General features: G+C 29.0%; 1 protein-coding gene across 13 annotated transcripts; it reads left to right on the forward strand.

Annotated features, from left to right (window-relative positions):
- Positions 1-13,135: 13,135 nt before the first annotated feature.
- Positions 13,136-18,837, forward strand: LOC112706466 (uncharacterized). Of its 13 annotated transcripts, none has more exons than XR_011864624.1 (9): positions 13,136-13,777; positions 13,873-14,013; positions 14,159-14,331; positions 15,574-15,649; positions 15,984-16,209; positions 16,410-16,479; positions 16,792-16,995; positions 17,486-17,609; positions 18,477-18,837. XR_011864624.1 is itself a non-coding variant. In XM_072200840.1 (9 exons), the coding sequence occupies exons 3-6, from the start codon at positions 14,429-14,431 to the stop codon at positions 16,454-16,456; spliced, it is 444 nt and encodes a 147-aa protein (XP_072056941.1). In that variant the 5' UTR covers positions 13,136-13,777; positions 13,873-14,013; positions 14,159-14,428; the 3' UTR covers positions 16,457-16,479; positions 16,792-16,995; positions 17,486-17,609; positions 18,477-18,837. The 13 variants fall into 13 exon arrangements, 8 of the variants coding, with proteins under 8 accessions (XP_072056941.1, XP_072056940.1, XP_072056945.1 ...); XR_003155752.3 differs by having other exon boundaries at positions 16,842-16,995; XM_072200840.1 differs by having other exon boundaries at positions 14,159-14,497; positions 15,548-15,649.
- The last annotated feature ends 1,420 nt before the right edge of the window (positions 18,838-20,257 follow it).

Genomic DNA, 20,257 nt, shown 5'->3' on the forward strand with positions numbered 1-20,257 from the left:
AAAATCTTTTTGAACACGACATTTGTTATTGATGACTTTGGATTGCCGTCTTCGTTTAGAATTAAAACCCTGAGGCCTACGACTCTTAACTCCTGACAAAGCAACATAAAGTTGTCTATGGGTTAACACTGATTTTGGCAAATAAAGTCGTACATGTGATAATGATTGACCCTGACTCATGTTAATGGTCATTGCAAAGCATACTATTAATGAAAATTGTCTCCGTTGGAACTTAAATGGCAATCCTGAATCTGAAGGGATCAAGTTCATTTTTGGAATGTACAATTTATCTCCAATATTTCTACCGGTCACTACCGTCGCTCCAATTACGTTGCTGCCAAGTTTGTTAACTATTAATCTTGTCCCGTTGCATAAACATGAAGTCTGGTCTATGTTTTGCAGTAGCATTACAGCGACTCCTGGCTTCAAAGTCAACTTGTGATTGAGTAGTCCCAAACATTTGATGTCATTTAGAAACTCTGGTGTGAACCACTCTTGTTTTACATCTTCATTCTCATCAGCTTGACATGTTGTATCAGAGCTCAAATACTCCTTTTCCATCCCTGGAAAGATTGTCAAGACAAAATCGTTTACCTTCTCAACACTCTTAAGTGTGGGTGCAAGAATTGCTCTACTCTGAAAATACCTGTAATCTGACATGTTTTGCAACAAATTTGGATATGCAAAGTCTACCAAATGAGAGAGAGGATCATCAGTAGTTGTAATCAATAGATCATCTGGAATTTCAACTTCTGATTCATCACCAACAACAGAGCCAATATTTCCATTTCCAACATCAAGTATCCAATTAGCAAATATCTTCATTTCACCTTCATCTTGATCCGAAGAAGACATTAGAAGCCTCATATTCGTATGCAGTTTCAGAACCTTACAAAATGATCACAGATGGGATGAGTTAATAGCGGATGCTAATATATCGTGTCTACTTCCTTTCGGAATCATCGGAAGTATCTGTCTGAAATCACCTCCTAGAACAACAATCTTACTACCAAATGGTTGATGTATCTTATGTTGATCGGTAACTGACATAAGATTCCTGAGCGTCCGATCAAGTGCTTCAAAACGGCAGTTGTACCTTCCCTCGCATACAACATATTGAGAACTCAAAATTGAATCCTGTTTTGGACTTCTCTGATCTCTCCTCATACCACATCATGGCGTCGCAATGTCGACAAAAAATTTCTGGGTCACCAATATCTATCACATCTAATAATCATCAAGATAATAAATTGTTTTAGTTATATCTGCAACAAATACTTTATATAAAAATATACCTTTCTTTCACTATGTTAAGTATAAAAATAATATTTAAAAAAGATTACCGAAGAATGCAATTTATGGATTAAAAAGATGAGATCATATAATACAATTTCATTGTGCCAACCTCAAGATTTAAGTTTTACAATAAATCAATGTTCAAATACAAAAATTATAATATATAACCATATCTTAGTTTGAATTTTAAAACTTGAACACTAAACGATAATTTTTTGTTTATAAAAAGCATAACAATAGTAAATAATAAAGTGCTGATATTGCTACTTCTTAAATTACCTGTATTCTCAGCAACATCGAATATGGCTGGATATTAAATTTGCACAGAATCATCTAAAATAGTCGTATTTTCAATAATATCCTCAACTTCTTGAAAATTTTTTGAAAGATTTGTAGTCAATTCCTTCAAAAATATTTCTCTTTGTATCAGGTGTCTTTTTTTTCAGCTATGCACACTTCTTCTAATTCTTTAGTATCTAAATTTGAATTAAATGTACTTGCTCCTGTAATCATTAGAGATAATACATCAAGTACTTTATATTATAAAAAAAATAAAAATGAATATATGTTAAATGTTTGAATCAGCTGAATTATGAATATATATTATGAAGGTAGTATTAAAGATAAAAGAAGTAAAATTTTAGCTTTGTGATAATTACAATTTATCATGCTTATCTTACCATCTCCCTTTTGAAGTAGCATAGTCTTACACCCCTTTGCAATCTAATTCGATTTGTGTATTCCAATGAATCTATAATAATTATTTAGCATATACCAATGATTGTTTGTAATAGACCAATTAAAAAGTTAAGTATTTAGTCTTTAAGTAATAAAAACATATTAACATAGTAACTGGTAGATATTATTTTATATTTGTTGAAGATGTTGTTGACTTGTCTGATGACATGGACTATCATATGCTTCATGTGTGATACTCGAATTACTAATATCACTAATATTGGAACATCATTTTTTTTTCATCTACAGAGTGTAGATGAGTAGTTGGAGACCTTGATCAATATGGTGTTGGGTTATTACCTAATAAGATAACTCGAGATATTAGTTTTGAACATATTTTCTGTTAAAGTTTATAATTGAATAAATAATAGAAAAATCAAAATACATAAGGTGCATGTACATTCCCATAAGCAAGTTCCAAAAAAAATCATCTAAAAATATATTTGTATTAATGCTATTTGTAATGTTCGACAACACCGATTGAAAATGCACAACATTGGAACTATCACTTGAATTTCCTGTAATTTTTTCATAAACAAATTTAGTAACATATTACGAAGATAATGTAAATTAATAATTTATTACTTGTCAATAGCTAAATAATATATAGAAAATATTGTATTTTATGGGCTTTCATTCGGCCAAAATACTCATAGTTATTTTGTATACCCAATAAAAACTAAATATATAGAACTGACATACTTAAAAATACCAAATAAAAAAATATATTATTCTAACCTAAAAACAAAAATGATAAAATAATTAATTTATTTTTTTATATGAAATATACCTTAAATTGTGCTTTGCTTTGTATTTTCTTTGTCTTTTAATATCAATTTTCTTTTCAATATAATCTTACTTCTCTTTGGACTTCTTGCATCTTTCAATATATACATAAAAATATCAAATAAATAAATTTTTTAACTAATTAAAAATATATATACATTATACATAATACATTTTTATTATCAAATTTTTTATATTATTAAAAAAATAAAGTAGTACACATATGACAGCGTCTGTTTTTGGTATACATGTCCATCAAAATATAGACACAGGAGTACACAGGAGTACATGTATGGTGTTTGTTTACTGAGACAAAAATGATGAAAGACATAGTCGTAAACAAACACCCATTAAAAACATGTATTTTGTGTCTCTCTAAAATGCTTAGACACTAATTTTTAACTTGAGACACTAATTGTTTTACAATTTTTTCTCATGTCTAACTTACCAAATAGAATATGAAATTAGTGTCTTCTTATATCTATGTAAAATCGCACAGATTTTATTTTCAATGGCTGCTTTAATTTCTTTTTTATTCTCATTTATTTAGTTACGTAAACATATTTTATAAAAAATAATATATATTTTTTTACAAAAGTATCTTTTTTTAAATAAATATAAGTTTAATCTCACGATCAATAAATTCAACTTATAGTTAAAGAGTTTGAAAATGAACAACTTATAAGTAAAAAGAGAGAAAAAGATAAAAGTACCTCTATTATTATAATCTAAAAAATAACAATGTAAACGAAGTAAATAGAAAAAAAATTATAAATGTGACATATAAAAAAATTTAAATTTAAAAATCAAAACGGTTAAGAAGCCACTTAATTAGGAATTAGTATTAGAGTTTTAAATTTCAAATTTTTAAATAGAATTTTCTAATTAGCTAGTGCAAATTTAAAATTTTTAAATAAACTTTTTTAATTAAACGTTTGTTATTCATTAAGAATATAGGAATTTGTTAATTTAAAAATAATTTTTATTAGTTTCGTCATAAATAGTATCAATTTTATTATTTATCGATAAAAATAAATAAAATTAAATACAATCTAAAAATTAATAACCTTATAAATTACATAAATTTAGAAAAAATACTTGAAAAGAGAGAAAAAGATGAAAGTACTTCTACTGTGGAGAGACAATCTAAAAGATAATAATAAGAATTTATAAATGTGGCAAGTAAAAAAATTTAAATTTAAAAATTGAAATGGTTAAAAACTTCATTAATTAGAAATTAGTATTAGAAATTCAAATTTAAAATTTTTAAAATAAAATTTTCTAATTAGCTAGTATAAATTTTAAATTTTTAAATAAAATTTTTTAATCAAACGTCCGTTGTCCATTAGTAATATAGAAATTTGTTAATTTAAAAATAATTTTTTTAGTTTCATCATAAACAGTATTAACTTTATTATACTTTTTCTAAACTTTAAACAGTATTACATTTTTTTAAATAGTATAAATAATTTCCCATCTAAATAAGACTGATAATTTTATTTATTTTATTATAATCCATTGTAATTAGCATAGTAACTTATAAATTATATAAATTTTTAAAAAATATTTTCAAACCCAATTGCTTACGTAAAAATTCAAAAAAAAAAACTATATTTAAATTTAAATTTAAAATTATAAACATAATACTTTAATTAAAAATTATAATTAGATTTTTTTTAAATAAGTACGCATTAAAATTAATAACTAACTTAATTGTATCAATAATAATAAAATTATCAGAATATCAACTGTGAGAATCAAATTAAAAATAAAACCACAAGTAATAACAAAATAACTTCAATTTATATTTAAAAAAATTCTAAATTCCAAACATAAAAATCGAAAAGAACCAAAAGAAAAATAACAACTCAAGAAAAGACAATGTTTCCACCAAAACAAACATATGCTTGGCATTATTCTATTAGATAGACTCTAAAAGAGATTCCAAAACATGTGCATCCAAATTCTCAAGTTTCTTTCTCAATCTTGATCTTCTTGCAAGTTGAGGTATCTCCTTCCACATTCGAATCTTCCGACTCCGATGATAGTCACTTAGTTGGTGTAATAGCACTTTCCAACAATTCAGATTCATCATTGGCCGTAATTTCATTGGAGAATTCAAGCAACAAATTCTGTACAAAAAATCATGTTAAATTAAAAACTTCTTTCTAACCTTTGATTTTATCTCACTAATATTTTTTGAATAAAATTAAGATCTAATTTTGAGAGAACAAACAAAAAAAAATATTTTTTGAACAAATACCTTAGTACCTTTTACTTTCTCCCCTTCAATGATTGTGGATGTCTTTGAAATTGGAAACAAACCACCGGTGTAGTCAACATCCTAAAATTATAATTAATTATTATTTATAAATTAGATACTACTAATGACCAAGAAAACAAAAAATAAATTAATTTTTAATAGAAGTACACTTATATAAATACTCACCATTTGAATAGGGTGAGCCTCTTTGAATTTATTTATGAGATCCACATTATTAGTCATCTTCTTAACTTTATAAGAAGGTGAAAAACATGAAATATCAGATATTTGAACTTCAATGATGAAGAGAAAAATCTTATCAATTAGGTTGAGTAAAAGTGTAGGTGTATCTGATAGATCTCCTTTCTGCAGGATATTACATAATATATTAATAATAAATAATATAAAAAGTACCAATACAAATATCTTCACTAATGCTTTTAGAAATAAATATTGGTTAGATCTTACCAATAGGAGTGGATCAAGTATCTCTACACAGCTCTCTTCCAAAACTTGTTTTACCTCCTTGTCAAAGACTACATAATATGCACAGTCGAATCATCAATGACACCAAACTTTATTTGATACATGCTTAAAAAAGAAAATAACCTAAGAAAAAGTTAAATATAGACTTATTTAATATCTAATCTAATGTACATAGACTTTAATTTAAATAAATAAATAAATAACGTTGGAGTCATGGATAAAAGGATATTAGTAGAAAACTCGCGTCTTCATCGAGTCAAACCATCTCAATTGAGTATGGCAATGGAGAATTTCTGTAACTTGATAGTGTCCATAACCATATCACTCGTATACGTACACACAAATTGTCGATTGTAGGATTGATGTCAGCAATTTTGTGAATATCAGCCATTGGAATAAGTAGGGAGATTTTGGATATATGTAAAGAAAGGGATTGATGTACTTTAAATTGTGGTGCTTTACATCTCTCATAATTTATCCTTTTATAGTTGCATCATAACTAAGCTTTTTAAAATTTGGTTGACTTTAATTTAAAATTTAAAAAATAACAAACTAAGTAAAACAATCCAAATTTAAAATTTAAAAATAACAACTTAAATAAATAATAATTTAAAAATTCTAAACTAACATAAATATTTATTTATTGTAATATTAGTATGTAACAACCGAAGAATAATTAACGTAAATTTTTTTAAAGCTCTAAATTTCTTTAAAAGAATTTATGTAGCTGCAATTTAAAAAAAAATCAACAAAATTTTAAAAAATTATGCTAAAAAGAATTAACAGATTTTTAAAAAATAGTGTTAAGATATAAAAAAAACAATCTAAATAAAATTTAAAAAATAACAACTTAAATAAAATAATTTAAAATTTAAAAAATAACAACTTTTCTAAAATAACCCAAACAAATAAAACAATTTAAAATTTAAAAAATAACAACCTAAGTAAAACAACCCAAATTTAAAATTTGAAAATAACAACCTGAGCAAATAATAATTTATAATTTATAAATATAAATCTAAAAATTTCTAGTGATGATACGTAAGCAAATAAACTCCCAGACTCAACGTATGAGCGCCACGTCAGCAAATGAGTTCCCCATTTGTATTACTATAAAGATTTCAATCAACATTCTTGTCAAAAGTTTGAGGAAATCCAGGAAACTCATCCAAATGACATAGACATATATACTGTTATAAATAGCAGAAATAATTCGTCTAACTAATTAGACTTTTTGATTATTTTTTTTTTATAAAATTACAAAAAATAATAATATATTAATTATTTTTTCATTTTTAATATTGAGTTAATAATAATATTTTTTTAAATTGTAAATTATTGTCATATTTTTTTAAAATGTGAAATGATTAATTTAATGAGTAAAAATCAAACCGTACAATTTAAAAAAATTGAGACTGTCTGATGTTTTGGTACAAAATTGAACACTTCGATTTGTGTACTCAAGATCCTCTAATTTATATTTAAAAATTTTAAAAAATTTAGGATACACAAATCGGATTCTCCAATTTTTATGTACTTTAAATTTTTTTAAATACAAATAGTAGAGTCTAATTTGTGTACTCCAATTTTTTTTATTTTTTAAACACAAATTGAAAGATTCAATTTATATACTTCCTACAATTTTAAATAAAAAATTACAATATTAAAATATAGAATTAATCTCTACATACAACTGTTTTATATTTACAAGCTTTGCAAGTATGAATGAAACACACCGATTAAACGCGGTGCTTACGTTACGTGCCTTTTTAACAGAATTTTAAATCAATTCAAATCAATTAACGCACAAATATATAACTTCTATTTTTTCAAAATATTTCGTTTCTTTTTTCGAGTTTCTTGCAAAATTTGTTGGATCTCCTTCGTGCGTTTTCTCTTTGCTTCATTTTTTTCGATTTTCATAGTTTCTGAAATCAATATTTGAAATCGTTTTGAAGATAATGGAACTTCAGAAATACACCCAAACGATTACATAAATACACACAAACGATTACAGAAATATACCCAAATGTTACAAAAAAGATTACAGAAATACACCAAAAACAGGAGAAGATAGTATATTTCTTCTTGAAATCTTTTAATATTTTACTGGTTAAGGATGAGGCACAGAGACAATCTAAAAAAACCTAAAAGTACAGTAAAACAGTACTTGAATAATGTTTCTTCCTTTTTTCTGGTGATTTTTATAGAGATTTGTATCCTTTTTTCTTGATTTCTTCTACTATTCGCGAGGAGTTGGAACATTTCTGCAAAATCGTAGTAGTTTGTTTCGAATGTCTTGAATCTTGATGGTTTGCGTTTTGATTGAGTAAGAAAATAAAGAGTGAACGTGTTGTTGAAGGGGCGCGTGTTTTTTTCTTGGACTTGGAGCAACTTATATAGCTTGTAAGCCAAAAAGACTTACATGTTTAGCAGGCCTCTAAAATATATTATTTATCTCACTTCCTTTGGTATTCCATCGTTCCTTCTCTCTAATTTTTTTTAGAGTTTAGAAAAATTACTACTACTGTCATATCATTGTTCATTGGACAAAAAAGTCTCAAAGACCATTTGAAGTAATTATGACAAATTTTTTTGGCCTGCTAAGTAATCTGTATGTATTAGTAATCTGTATGTATTGGGTTTTGCACTTGAGCAGTAAGGTAAGGCCTACTCGTTGGTCCTGGACTATGAAAGGGCACTAAATCAAAAGCGTCAATCATCATATTTGAGATATGTATCTCCTAAAGAAAATAATATGAATAAGATACAAGAAAATAAAATTGCAACTAAAAAAAGAATGCTACACGACTATGTTATTATTTCCTATTTATGATACTATTACATTAACTTTGTCTTTGACCAAATAGCCTCCGATTCGATCCACATTAATTGCACCCGTCTCACGATGCTAGCGTTCAATATGAAATTTTGCAGGTTCATCTTTAAGATTATCAACTTCGTTAACTTAGTCCGTAACAAATGTGCTACCATACAATATTAAAATAATATACAATGAAATGAAATTAAAATTGATTTAATTCAAATCAAACTTTTTATTTAAAATACTTAAAATTATATATTGAATTGGTTTGTAAATTATAAAAAAACACTTTTATTCTTTAGGTATTAATATAAAAAAGAAATGTTTGGAAACTATAAGAGGTAATAAAAATTTGCCTGCATTTTGGTTACGAACAATAATTATTGGTCAGCTAGAACATTGTGATATATATATATATATATATATATATATATATATATATATATATATATATATATATATATATATATATAGGCACGGACCTAAGTGTTAGAGTAGGGGGCACTTGCCCAGACTCCCATTTCAATTTAAAATATATATATATATATATATATTATTTTAAATTTTAAATGATTTCATTATAAATAAATTAAACCTAATTATTTAAAATTTAAAATTTATTTTATCTTTTTATCATTTTGACTATTAATTAACCTAATTAAATTTAATATTTTTTCATTCTTAAATTTCAGCCGTTATCACTCTTTTATTCTCTTAAACCGTTTTCTTAATTTGATATTTTTAACCTTCTTTTTCTATTTCTTTTTTAGTAGTCATCTTCTCTTTATCAAAAGATAAATTTTAAATATTTTTATATAACTCTCTATGACTCTATGTATCTTTTAATTTTATTATTTTTCTTTTTGGTATTTTTAATTATAAATTTTAATTCAAACAATTATAGTTTAGGTATTAATCTAATTTTTTTCTTTTCATAAATTTATATATTTTATTTTATTCTCAATTTAGTGATCCTTATTATTTATTTGTTTATCTTTCGTTCTATTTTATTATATGTAATTATGTTGTATATAAATTTCTAAAATCAATTAATCAATTTACTCATTTAGAATATATATTCTTTTATTTTTAGAAATAGCAATGAAAGAATATTTTTCGTCTTATTTTATTATATGTAATTTTATTTTTTTGTATTCGAATAATTAATGTACACTTTAATTTTATGTTTTTAAATTTGGATTAATACATCTTTTGATAGTAATGTATATTATTTTGCCCCCCTAACATAAATTTTCTGGATTAATACATCTTTTGATAGTAATGTATATTATTTTGCCCCCCTAACATAAATTTTCTGGGTCCGTCACTATATATATATATATATATATATATATATATATATATATATATATATCCTAAATACAATAATTTATTTTAAATTAAATTAAATCCATTCTAAACGTATTTTGTTTCAAGCATATCTTTGTCGTTCTTATTTTATCTCTAATAAAACAAATATCAATATTTTAATAATTTTTTATTTTGTCTGTGTATGTCAAATATTTTTAAAATGATTTATTAGTATCTTTATTTTTATCACTTTGGATAATAATTTTTTAAGGAGGTAAACAAAAAAATAATTTTAAGTAATTTTTTAAAATGCTTCAATCATACGTAGAATAGCATAGAAAGAAGGTTAAAAACAATATTAATATTCATTTTTTTAATTTGGAATAATTGAAACAAAATTGTCTTTTATCCTTATTTTAAAGGTTAAGACAATAAACATACACAACTACACTACACTCGGTAAAAATTTCTATTCAATCAAGATTCTTGTTAAAAGTGTGAGGAAATCCAGAAACTATCGGATTGACTAGACATATATGCGTTATGTGCGCTTAGCTGATCAACGAGCCGACATTTTCACTAAAGCCGTAGGAACATCACAGTTTTGCGAGCTCCGATCCAAGCTGCATGCTCTTCCACGACCATGAGTTTTGCAAGGGGGTATTAACGGCAGTCTCCTACTCTACAGCAACTAACTATATTATCACATTGTTATCTCCTTATAAATAGCTTTATCTTGGTGTATATCAGTTTACCTAGTTCCTTAACTATAGCTCTTGTATAGCTTTGACCGCATGTATATCTCCTACTTTGTTGTATTTTGGTGTAATACACTGTATAAATTTTGATCACATCAATGAGAAATGCAACCTTTCTAAACTTAATATGATATCAGAGCCCTATTGGCTAACCCCCAACAGATCCAAAACAACATGTCGTTTAATAATCTTCTTCTCTCTGCATCAAACAATTCTACCTCAATGAATTTTTTCACCCTTCCTATTAAACTCAACCATGAAAATTACTAGCTTTGGCGCAAAACAATGCTTTCTGCTCTCAAAACTTGTCATCTTGACTCATTAATTCACCAAGATACAATCCCTCCCACGCACATAAACCTTGCACCAACGACTGAAAAATCTTCTCCCACACATGTTCCAAACCATGTGCATGCTACATGGAAGAAACTGGACAAACTTGTTCTCCTTTGGCTTCATTCGCACATCTCAGAGAATATTCTTGCTTATGTCATTGCTTGTGAAACCTCTTGCAGCACTTGGATTACTCTAGAGGAGTTGTTTAATGCTCAATCAAGTGCTAGGGCTGATTATCTCAAAACTTCTCTTCAAAATTTACAAAAGGGATCATTAACCATGATTGATTATATTGCACAAAAGAAAAAGCTAGCCGATTCCCTTGCTAAATGTGGCTACATAGATCAAGAACAGGACCTGAATGTGGCTTCGTGAGCTTCTGTGTGAACCTCATCTCTCTACTACTACAACTCCTATGTTATTCTGTGACAATATTAGTGCCATTTTTCTCAACTCTAATCCGGTCATCCATGACAAGTCCAAGCACATAAAAATAGATTATCACTTTATGAAGGACTAAGTTGATGCAGGCGATCTTGTTATTCGTTATGTGTGCTCAGCTGATCAACGAGCCAACATTTTTGCTAAAGGCGTAGGAACATCACGATTTTGCGAGCTCCGATCCAAGTTGCATGTTTTTCCACAACTATGAGCTTGCAGGAGGGTATTAACAGCAGTCTCCTATTCTACAACAATTAACTATATTATCACATTGTTATCTCCTTGTAAATAGCTTTATCTTGGTGTATATCAGTTTACTTAGTTCCTTAACTATAACTCTTGTATAACTTTGACCGCATGCATATCTTTTACTTTGTTGTATTCTGGTGTAATACCAAGCCTGTATAAATTTTGATCATATCAATGAGAAATGCAATCTTTTCAAACTTAATATGGTATCAGAGCCCTATTGGCTAACTCCCAACATATCCAAACAACATGTCGTTGAATAATCTTCTTCTCTCTGCATCAAATAATTCTACCTCAATGAATTTTTTCACTCTTTCTATTAAACTCAACCATGAAAATTACTACCTCTGGCACAAAACAATACTTCCTGCTCTCAAAATTTTTGATCTTGACTCATTAATTCACCAAGATACAATTCCTCCCACCCACATAACCCCTGCACCAACGACTGAAAAATCTTCTCCCACACCTGTTCCAAACCCTGCTCATGCTACATGGAAGAAACAGGACAAACTTGTTCTCCTTTGACTTCATTCGCACATCTCAGAAAATGTTCTTGTTTATGTCATTGCCTGTGAAACCTCTTGCAGCACTTGGATTGCTCTAGAGGAGTTGTTTGATACTCAATCAAGTGCTAGGGCTGATTATCTCAAAACCTCTCTTCAAGATTTGCAAAAAGGATCATTAATCATGATTGATTATATTGCACAAAAGAGAAAACTAGCCGATTTCCTTGCTGAATGTGGCTACATAGTTCAAGAACAGGACCTGAATGTGGCTTTGTGAACTTCTGCGTGAACTTTATCTCTCTACTGCTATAGCTCTTATGTTACTCTGTGACAATATTAGTGCCATTTTTCTCAGCTCTAATCCGGTCATCCACGACAAGTCCAAACATATAAAAATAGATTATCACTTTGTGAAGGACCAAGTTGATGCAGGTGATCTTGTTATTCGTTATGTGCGCTCAGCTGATCAACGAGCCGACATTTTCACTAAAGCCGTAGGAACATCACGGTTTTGCGAGCTCCGATTCAAGCCGCATGTTTTTTCACGACCATGAGCTTATAGGGGGTATTAACGGCAGTCTCCTATTCTACAGCAACTAACTATATTATTACATTGTTATCTCCTTATAAATAACTTTATCTTAGTGTATATCGATTTACTTAGTTCCTTAACTATAGCTCTTATATAATTTTGACCGCATATATATTTTCTACTTTGTTGTATTTTAATGTAATACCAAGGCTGTATAAATTCTGATCACATAATGTAACTTTTCCAAACTTAATAAGGATGAGTTTCTAATAAACTATGGTGGACCTTAGATTGAAATGACAAAGCCACTAGTCTTTCTCTTTCTTGATTGACTCTTTAATCTATTAATATATAATAAGAATGTAGTGGATTGTTGGTTGTTTGACATGTGTAGTTTTATATATTTGACAAGTGGTTGTTTCCATTGCTTAACAGGTGGTTTTGTTGTTAGGGAACAGAATTTGTGAATAAAAAAGAATGGGCGGGATTTTGATTCAAATTGAATAAAGAATAATTATTAATAAAATATTAAAAAATCTAAATATCTACAGATTAAAGAACTATCTATTTCTATTAATATATAATAAGAATGTAATGGATTATTGGTTGTTTGATACGTGTAGTTTTATATATTTGACAAGTGGTTGTTTTCATTGCTTAACAGGTGGTTTTGTTGTTAGGGAGCAGAATTTGTGAATAAAAAAAATTGGGTGGAATTTTGATTTAAATTTAATAAAAATAATTGTTAATAAAATATTAAAAAATCTAAATATCTACATATTAAAGAACTATGAACAGAAGAATTGGCGGAATTTTTTTTCAAATTGAAATTCAAAATTATTGTTTCAGCTATCCTCATATATTTGTTTGTTAAACAGTGAAGAAAGAAAAGGAAAGATGAAAAAAAGAAAGAAACCGACAGTCATAGAGAAGAGTGTCGCGACGAACAAAGAAAATGACGATCGAAGAAAGAAAAGACGGCAGAAGAAGAAGTAACCGACGATGAAGCAAGACTGTTGACATCGCAGAGAAGAAGAAAACGATGGTGGAGAAGGAAAGGACGACGGAAGAAGGAGAAGAGGATGGCGACGGTCACAGAGAAGGAAGCTAAATCGACCGAGAAAAGAAGAGGAATGAGGCGACGGCAGTGATGGAGTCCACTGTCGCTGTTGGATATGCATAGCTGCGTCCTCCGCAGGACAGTGTCGCAGCCGTTTCTTCGCCGGTGGGTGCTGCGAATGAAGGATGGTTAGTTCTCTCGTTCGGACATACTTTATTTTGTTGTTTGGTTGGTTGAAAATGCTAATCGAAATTGATATGCCTTTTCGTGTTAATATCCTCAGAATGGCGTGCTACACTTGAAGAATAGAGACTACGAGTTGCTGGCAGCGCTGCTGGAGGCGGTGCTCCTGCTATAGTCATGGCGGTTAAGGATAGTATGGCCATGGGATGATAAAGTCAGTTCCGCATGAACATAAAAAGAGGTGTTCAATTTGTTAGTTTTATTTCTTTTTTATTTTTTTGAGTTCTTGATTTTGCTTTTATGAATTGTGCAATTGATTGATTTTTATGATTGCACCTTTCGTTTGGTTTATGCTAATGATTTAAAGTATGTGTATTGAGTTTCAGCGAATTTTTCCAAAAAGAAAAGAAATTCATTGGAAAGAGGGAAGAGGAAAAAAATGGAAGAAGAAAAGTAGTAGAGGGAGACGCGAAGCAGAGAATGCGGGGGAGGAGGGAGCTCCTCTGCTGCCACAGCCTGCTATTTGCCATGGTCACCGCTGGATAGAAAACCCTAAAGAGTTAAGTATTTCATCTTCACACCAGTGGATTTTAGAACTTATGTATCACATTTATGCTTTTGATTTTTATTTTTGAACTGTTTTTACCACTTCAAGAATGTTGAAATGCTTTTTGTGGGTGCCATCTCTGCTGCCGTCTTCATCTGGGTTCTCTATGTTGGAAAAGGTTTCTATTCTCAATTCCTGTCTCTTGATTATAGTGTTGGCCATGGGATGATAAAATCAGTTCCGCATGAACATAAAAAGAGGTGTTGAATTTGTTAGTTTTTTTTTTTTTTTTTGAGATCTTGATTTTGCTTTTGTGAATTGTGCAATTGATTGATTTTTGTGATTGCACCTTTTGTTTGTTTTATGCTAATGATTTGAAGTATGCGTATTGAGTTTCAGCATGATCTGTAAAGCCATGACTTGATCATACGCTCATAACTAATTAATAAATTGCTCTTAGCTTAGCCCATGCTATCAATTATTGTTTATTTATTTGCAAACTTAAGCTATGAACCAAACTATGCCTAAGTTGAATTAATCATCATGTTATTAACATGTTCTGATCAGTTTTGCTCAGGCTTTTGTGAATACTCAGAAGCAAAAACAATTTTGAATCTATGGAAAGTAATCTTTTTCATAGTTCCCGTACACAAATGCAGTTATTGTTCTTCATTTTATGATCATTTAATATATTCTAATATCTATCCTGAATAAATTTGTTGGATTTTGTTATTGTGCTACTGTTTGTGCTGATCTAGACTTAAATATTTATGGTCTCCCAATTCTATTTATATTATTTTTAAAAGTTTATATAATTTTGCTTTGAAAAAAGGCCTTTTGTGATTTTTTATTAATAACTATTTTGAAATTTTGGTAAAAATATTTGGATTATTGCGATCATGTGGTACTTTTGTGATGAATTAATTTCTATTATGTTTGGTATACATTATGTTTGCGATCAAGTGGTACTTTTCTTAGTGTACAACTTTTTATCATGAAAGCAATTAGGGAAAACTTACTTTTTATACTGATAATAGATAATCATTTTTATATCGTTGAAAAGCTGTTCATACATGCACTCTTCAATATATAATAAGAGCAATCAAATAGTTTTATGTAAGACAAGGAAAATGCAAAATGGACTTGAGACAGATATGAGGAAGAATAATTTTACTAACTTATATGTTTAGTTGTAGATAATTACCAGCTAATTAAATTTAGCAACCAGCTTTCTTTTAACACAGTAATTCACAGAAATCTGTATTCAAGCTATGACTGCAAAGAAGGGGTTCCTTTGAGAGTGCAGTGCTGTAATCCGCTTTTTCTTAAGGTAAGTAATTATAATTTAAATGGACTTTGAAGGGTTCCTTTGTTTAGTTCAATATTATTCTCACTTCTTCTTCATAGAATTAATCCTATTTCGTTAATAGAGGTGTTGAATATCCTGAGTTTGAAAAACGTTGCTTCTATGTGCAAATACATTACAAAATAGAGTTTACTTGAATAGATCAAAGAATAGCTTGAGTAATATTAAAACTTTCCCCATTTCAAATCCATGATTTGAATCTCTCTCTTGCTCTCATTCCTCATTTTACTCTGCAGCACTGAAAAAGTAGCTTCAAATTTTTAGGATTCATTTGGTGTTTATTTTCATTTGCTCCCAGTATTGGCACCGTCTACCTCTGCCACCTCAGATGATTTCCTCTCTGTGGAATACAAGAACTACAACAGCAACGCCAAAGTACAAGAACTACCAGCATAGGGTAGCCTGGTCCGACTCGCAGAAAGTACTAGCCTTAGCCTTACACAGTTCCCACTTCTTCATCATATCTACCTTCACTGTTTTGAACAGTGTTCATCATGCCTCAGTCTCAAAGAAGATACATTCAGGTGAGTTTTTTTCACTATTTTCTTCTAAAAGCTTATATAATTGTTTACATTTACCAAATACTCTGTTATAAGGCTCTGAAATGTCATATATATAGTGAAACATGACGTATTTTTTGAGAGAGTGATTGAATTAGAGTAAAAGAGTTTTGATTTTGGTCAAAATTACCAATCTTTACTAACCCGTGTTCTCAACGAAACAGATAAGAAGAAAGCTAGGGGCCTTCCACGAAATGTAGGCCAAGATTGACAAAGAGATGGACGGTGTTTAAGGTTTTTATTTTCCCCTAAAATTAGATTTTCATTTATTTAAGCTGATTTGTTTCATCTTTTCTATTAATTTTTATTGAAGATGGAAACCTGACTTTTACCCTTCAGGGGGCAAATTGAGACGGTTACTTTCTTTTTTTCAATATTTCTTTTCTATATGTGAAATCACTTGATATGTTGTGGTATGTAATTCTAAAGGTGTAAACTAGACAAAATTTAAATGAAAGAATATAAGTTGATTGTCGATAAGCTGTGATCTATGGTTGGAAAGTGTGATGAAATTGATTGAGATTATGGTGTTGTGGTAACATGTAGGTAGATGAAGAGGATTGTTGTGCAGAGATGCTAACAAATGCTATTATCAGGTTAGATGAATGAGCACTCTCCTAGATGGATCCAGCAGCGACACAATTGCTATCAAAAGACTTCTCATGCCAAGGGACAGCAAATAGGAGAATAAGGCTAAGGATTCCAAATAAAGGATTTGTCCTCCTTTAGCTACTGTAATTTGGTTCCAAGGTTCGATGCAATAGTTTTTCTTATTTATTTATTTTTTTTTGGTTTTCTTATTTGGTTTGTTATAGTATAGAACTTGAGTTCAGGCTTATTAGTCCTAAAGATGAAAGAGCAAATTAATTTATTAAATTGTAGAGTCTTCTATGATTATTTCTACGTGTTTTCAAAATTAAATATATTTTCTCATATCTAATTAATGAGCTTTGTTTTTTATAATTGTAGCTAGATTATTAGTATCAAGAAATTAAATATATTCTCATATCTAATTAATGAGCAACATTGTCTGTTGGATTGGACTGACAATAGCTTGGTGGTTAGTAGAATCACTACTAACTTATATGTTTAGTTGTAGATAATTTATTAGCTAATAACCAGCTTTCTTTTAACATAGTAATTCACAGAAATGTGTACTCAAGCTATGTGTATTGTTACGGTATGTGCTTCAAGATGTTATTTTTACAGTTATAAGTTGGGTTTGCCCATGACTTTTCAGTAAACAAACTAACAAAGCTCAAACCTACAAGGATGCACAATTATTTCAGAAAAGGCAGTCAAATTATCAGGCTGGCGTAGCAAAGATGCGGGTCCTGGAAGAGGAACGAGAAATACTAATTCAGGTAGGAATACAACAATCTTTTCATAAATATTGGATTATGTATTTATGAAACGTAAATTATATGATGAAGTCTGACACAGAGTACATTATTTTCTCAGATACAATGACTATGTGGCTAATTTACAAGCATGGAGGATAAAACTTTTGAAACATAAAAAGTAAAATTAAATATCAAAATACATGGACCACTGCGATGCAAAAATACATTGACCACTAAGTTGAGCATTAGAATTTATCACCAACTTGTGAATATTTTGAGCGTTTTTTTCCATTTGTTTTGGACACTATCTTTTTGGCTTTTGAGACGATGCATGATGATAGGATACAATTTAGCATTTTTGAATAAATGAATTTATACATAGAGAATATGATTTTATATGTGATTTTGTATGAAGAAATCTTAAAGACCATAAGATATGTATTAACTAGCCTTTTAATGACATATATCTTACATTAGGATTGACTTGCTTCTCTTCTTTTCTTTTCCTGTTCTCTGTTTTGTACTTCTTTGGATATCAATGCAAGTTTATAAATAGCTAGATTAATTTATAACAATTCATTCAAAGCATCCAAACAATAGAAAAAATAAAAATGGTTAGTATTCAAAATGATGCCTAAAATATCATGTATATATTAATGAAGCTTTTCAAAAACTCTGTCTAAATTTAATTTACCAAATATATTAATGCAAGTCAAGTTTGACTTTTAATTAACTTTTTATTAGTACAAGTAGGGGAAGAAAAAAATGGTTGGTGCAATTCCTTCTATGTGGTTTAATAACAAATTAAAAATTAAAAATAAAACTTATTGAATGGATTGTCACCGAAGTCCAAAACTTCTTTGTGTCCTTTGTTGTGTGTGATTGTAGTAACGTTTGGCAGTGAAGATACCGAATGTAGTAGGTCGATGTTGTTCTTAGAAGTGTATCTGGCAAAGGAAAGAGAAGATGGTGGCAAGCGAAAGATAGAGTGGTTCGGAAGACGAGGAGAGGAAGGAGAAGCCAATAGAGGGTGAGAACAAGATCAAACACAAAATGAAGACTACTCTATAGTAGAAAACTTACGCCAGTGAAGTATTTTAGCTATTTTTGAACAATATTGTAATATTTCTTTTCTTTTGTTGGTTTTTTACACGATTTTAGCGGGTTGTGAAGTAATTTTTGTTGGAATGGGAAACTCTGTTGTAGTGTTGTGCATTTCTTTGGTTCATGGGAGGTTTACCCTTTAAAAGTAGTGCAAGCTGAGTTATTTTGAGAGTACTTTCGAGTACTGGCAAGTGGTAGCTAAGAGCTTTATTTTGGGCGTAAGATATTTTTGTTTAAAGTTATTCGAACGCATTCACTTTGCCAGTAATTTTTGTTGCCATGCCTTCTTAAAAATCACCTCCACTAATGAAGATCAGTTTAGAGATGAATGCTATCAACCTATTCAAAAGAGACATTTTGAATCTCTATAAATTGGCAGAGTTTCAGGGATTGCTTGATGAGAAAGAGGCAAAGTTATTACATTACCAGAAATAAGCATGTTTAATTCTCTCGAGACCTTAATGAGATATAAATATTGATGTTATCACACTACAAGAGGTAAGCATGTTTAATTCTGTAGAGATCTTAATGAGATATAAATATTGATTTTTTTAATTACTTTTTATTTAAGTATTGAAGGGACTATTAGTTCATTGAGCAATTTTGCTCGGAAAAAATTCTCAGATGTCAAGAGGCGTACATTCATCTCCTGCTTTTAGTGGTTCTTCTAATCTTGAAGCATTGGAATTGAAGCAAGTAATGCTAAAGAAATGGATGAGGAATGAGAATATTTTTGTACATGCAAGTGCTCGATATTCATGGTAGGTAGATTTAGCATCTTAAAACAAATATTCTTATATCAGCAATTTTTTCATCTGTTTAATTATTTTTTACAAATTTTTTAAAATTAAAAAAAATAACAAGATAAGATTCTTAGCACACTTATATGCAGACCAATGTACGGTGAATTTTTGTTGTTATTTTTTGACGCATCTAAAATTATGCAATTCAGATTGAAAAAGTATTAATTGAAATTGTCTTAAATAATCAATAATTTTCTATATTAGAAAGTTAAAACAGGTTTAGGCATCTCTAATGAATCTTCAATAATTGGCTTTATTTATTTGTTTTCTCGGTTTAAATTCCTAAATGTTATATTATGGACTGTGTGGTCAATCAAATAAGGGGAGGACCTTCATTATTTAAATACAAAACAAGGAGCAGCATTATAAAAAAGGTGAATAGGATGGACGAAATCCAAATAAACAAATAAGTTAACTAAATTAATAAAGACTCTTATTCAATATTTAGAGAATGGAGAGAAGTCAACAAATAGATTGTGTGGGAAAATTTTTTTTTAAATTCGGACTTTGAAAATCTTTGTGCTACTTGTTTTTTAAATTGGAAAATAACTAAGAAATAGACAATTCGTAGATACTATAGTGTAAGATTCTTAGCTTAAATCTTAGTAAGGGGATTGAAAGTTATTACTTTAAAATGAGAAACGAACAATTTGTAAACATATATATTATATACATTATCATGAGTACATTGTAAACTGGCTCTCAAAATCTTTTTAATTAAAGATTAGTGTTTAAAAATTGTGTGGGTCAAGGAAAGAATGT

Source organism: Arachis hypogaea, chromosome 8 (assembly GCF_003086295.3).
Source record: "Arachis hypogaea cultivar Tifrunner chromosome 8, arahy.Tifrunner.gnm2.J5K5, whole genome shotgun sequence".
Lineage (NCBI taxonomy): Eukaryota > Viridiplantae > Streptophyta > Magnoliopsida > Fabales > Fabaceae > Arachis > Arachis hypogaea.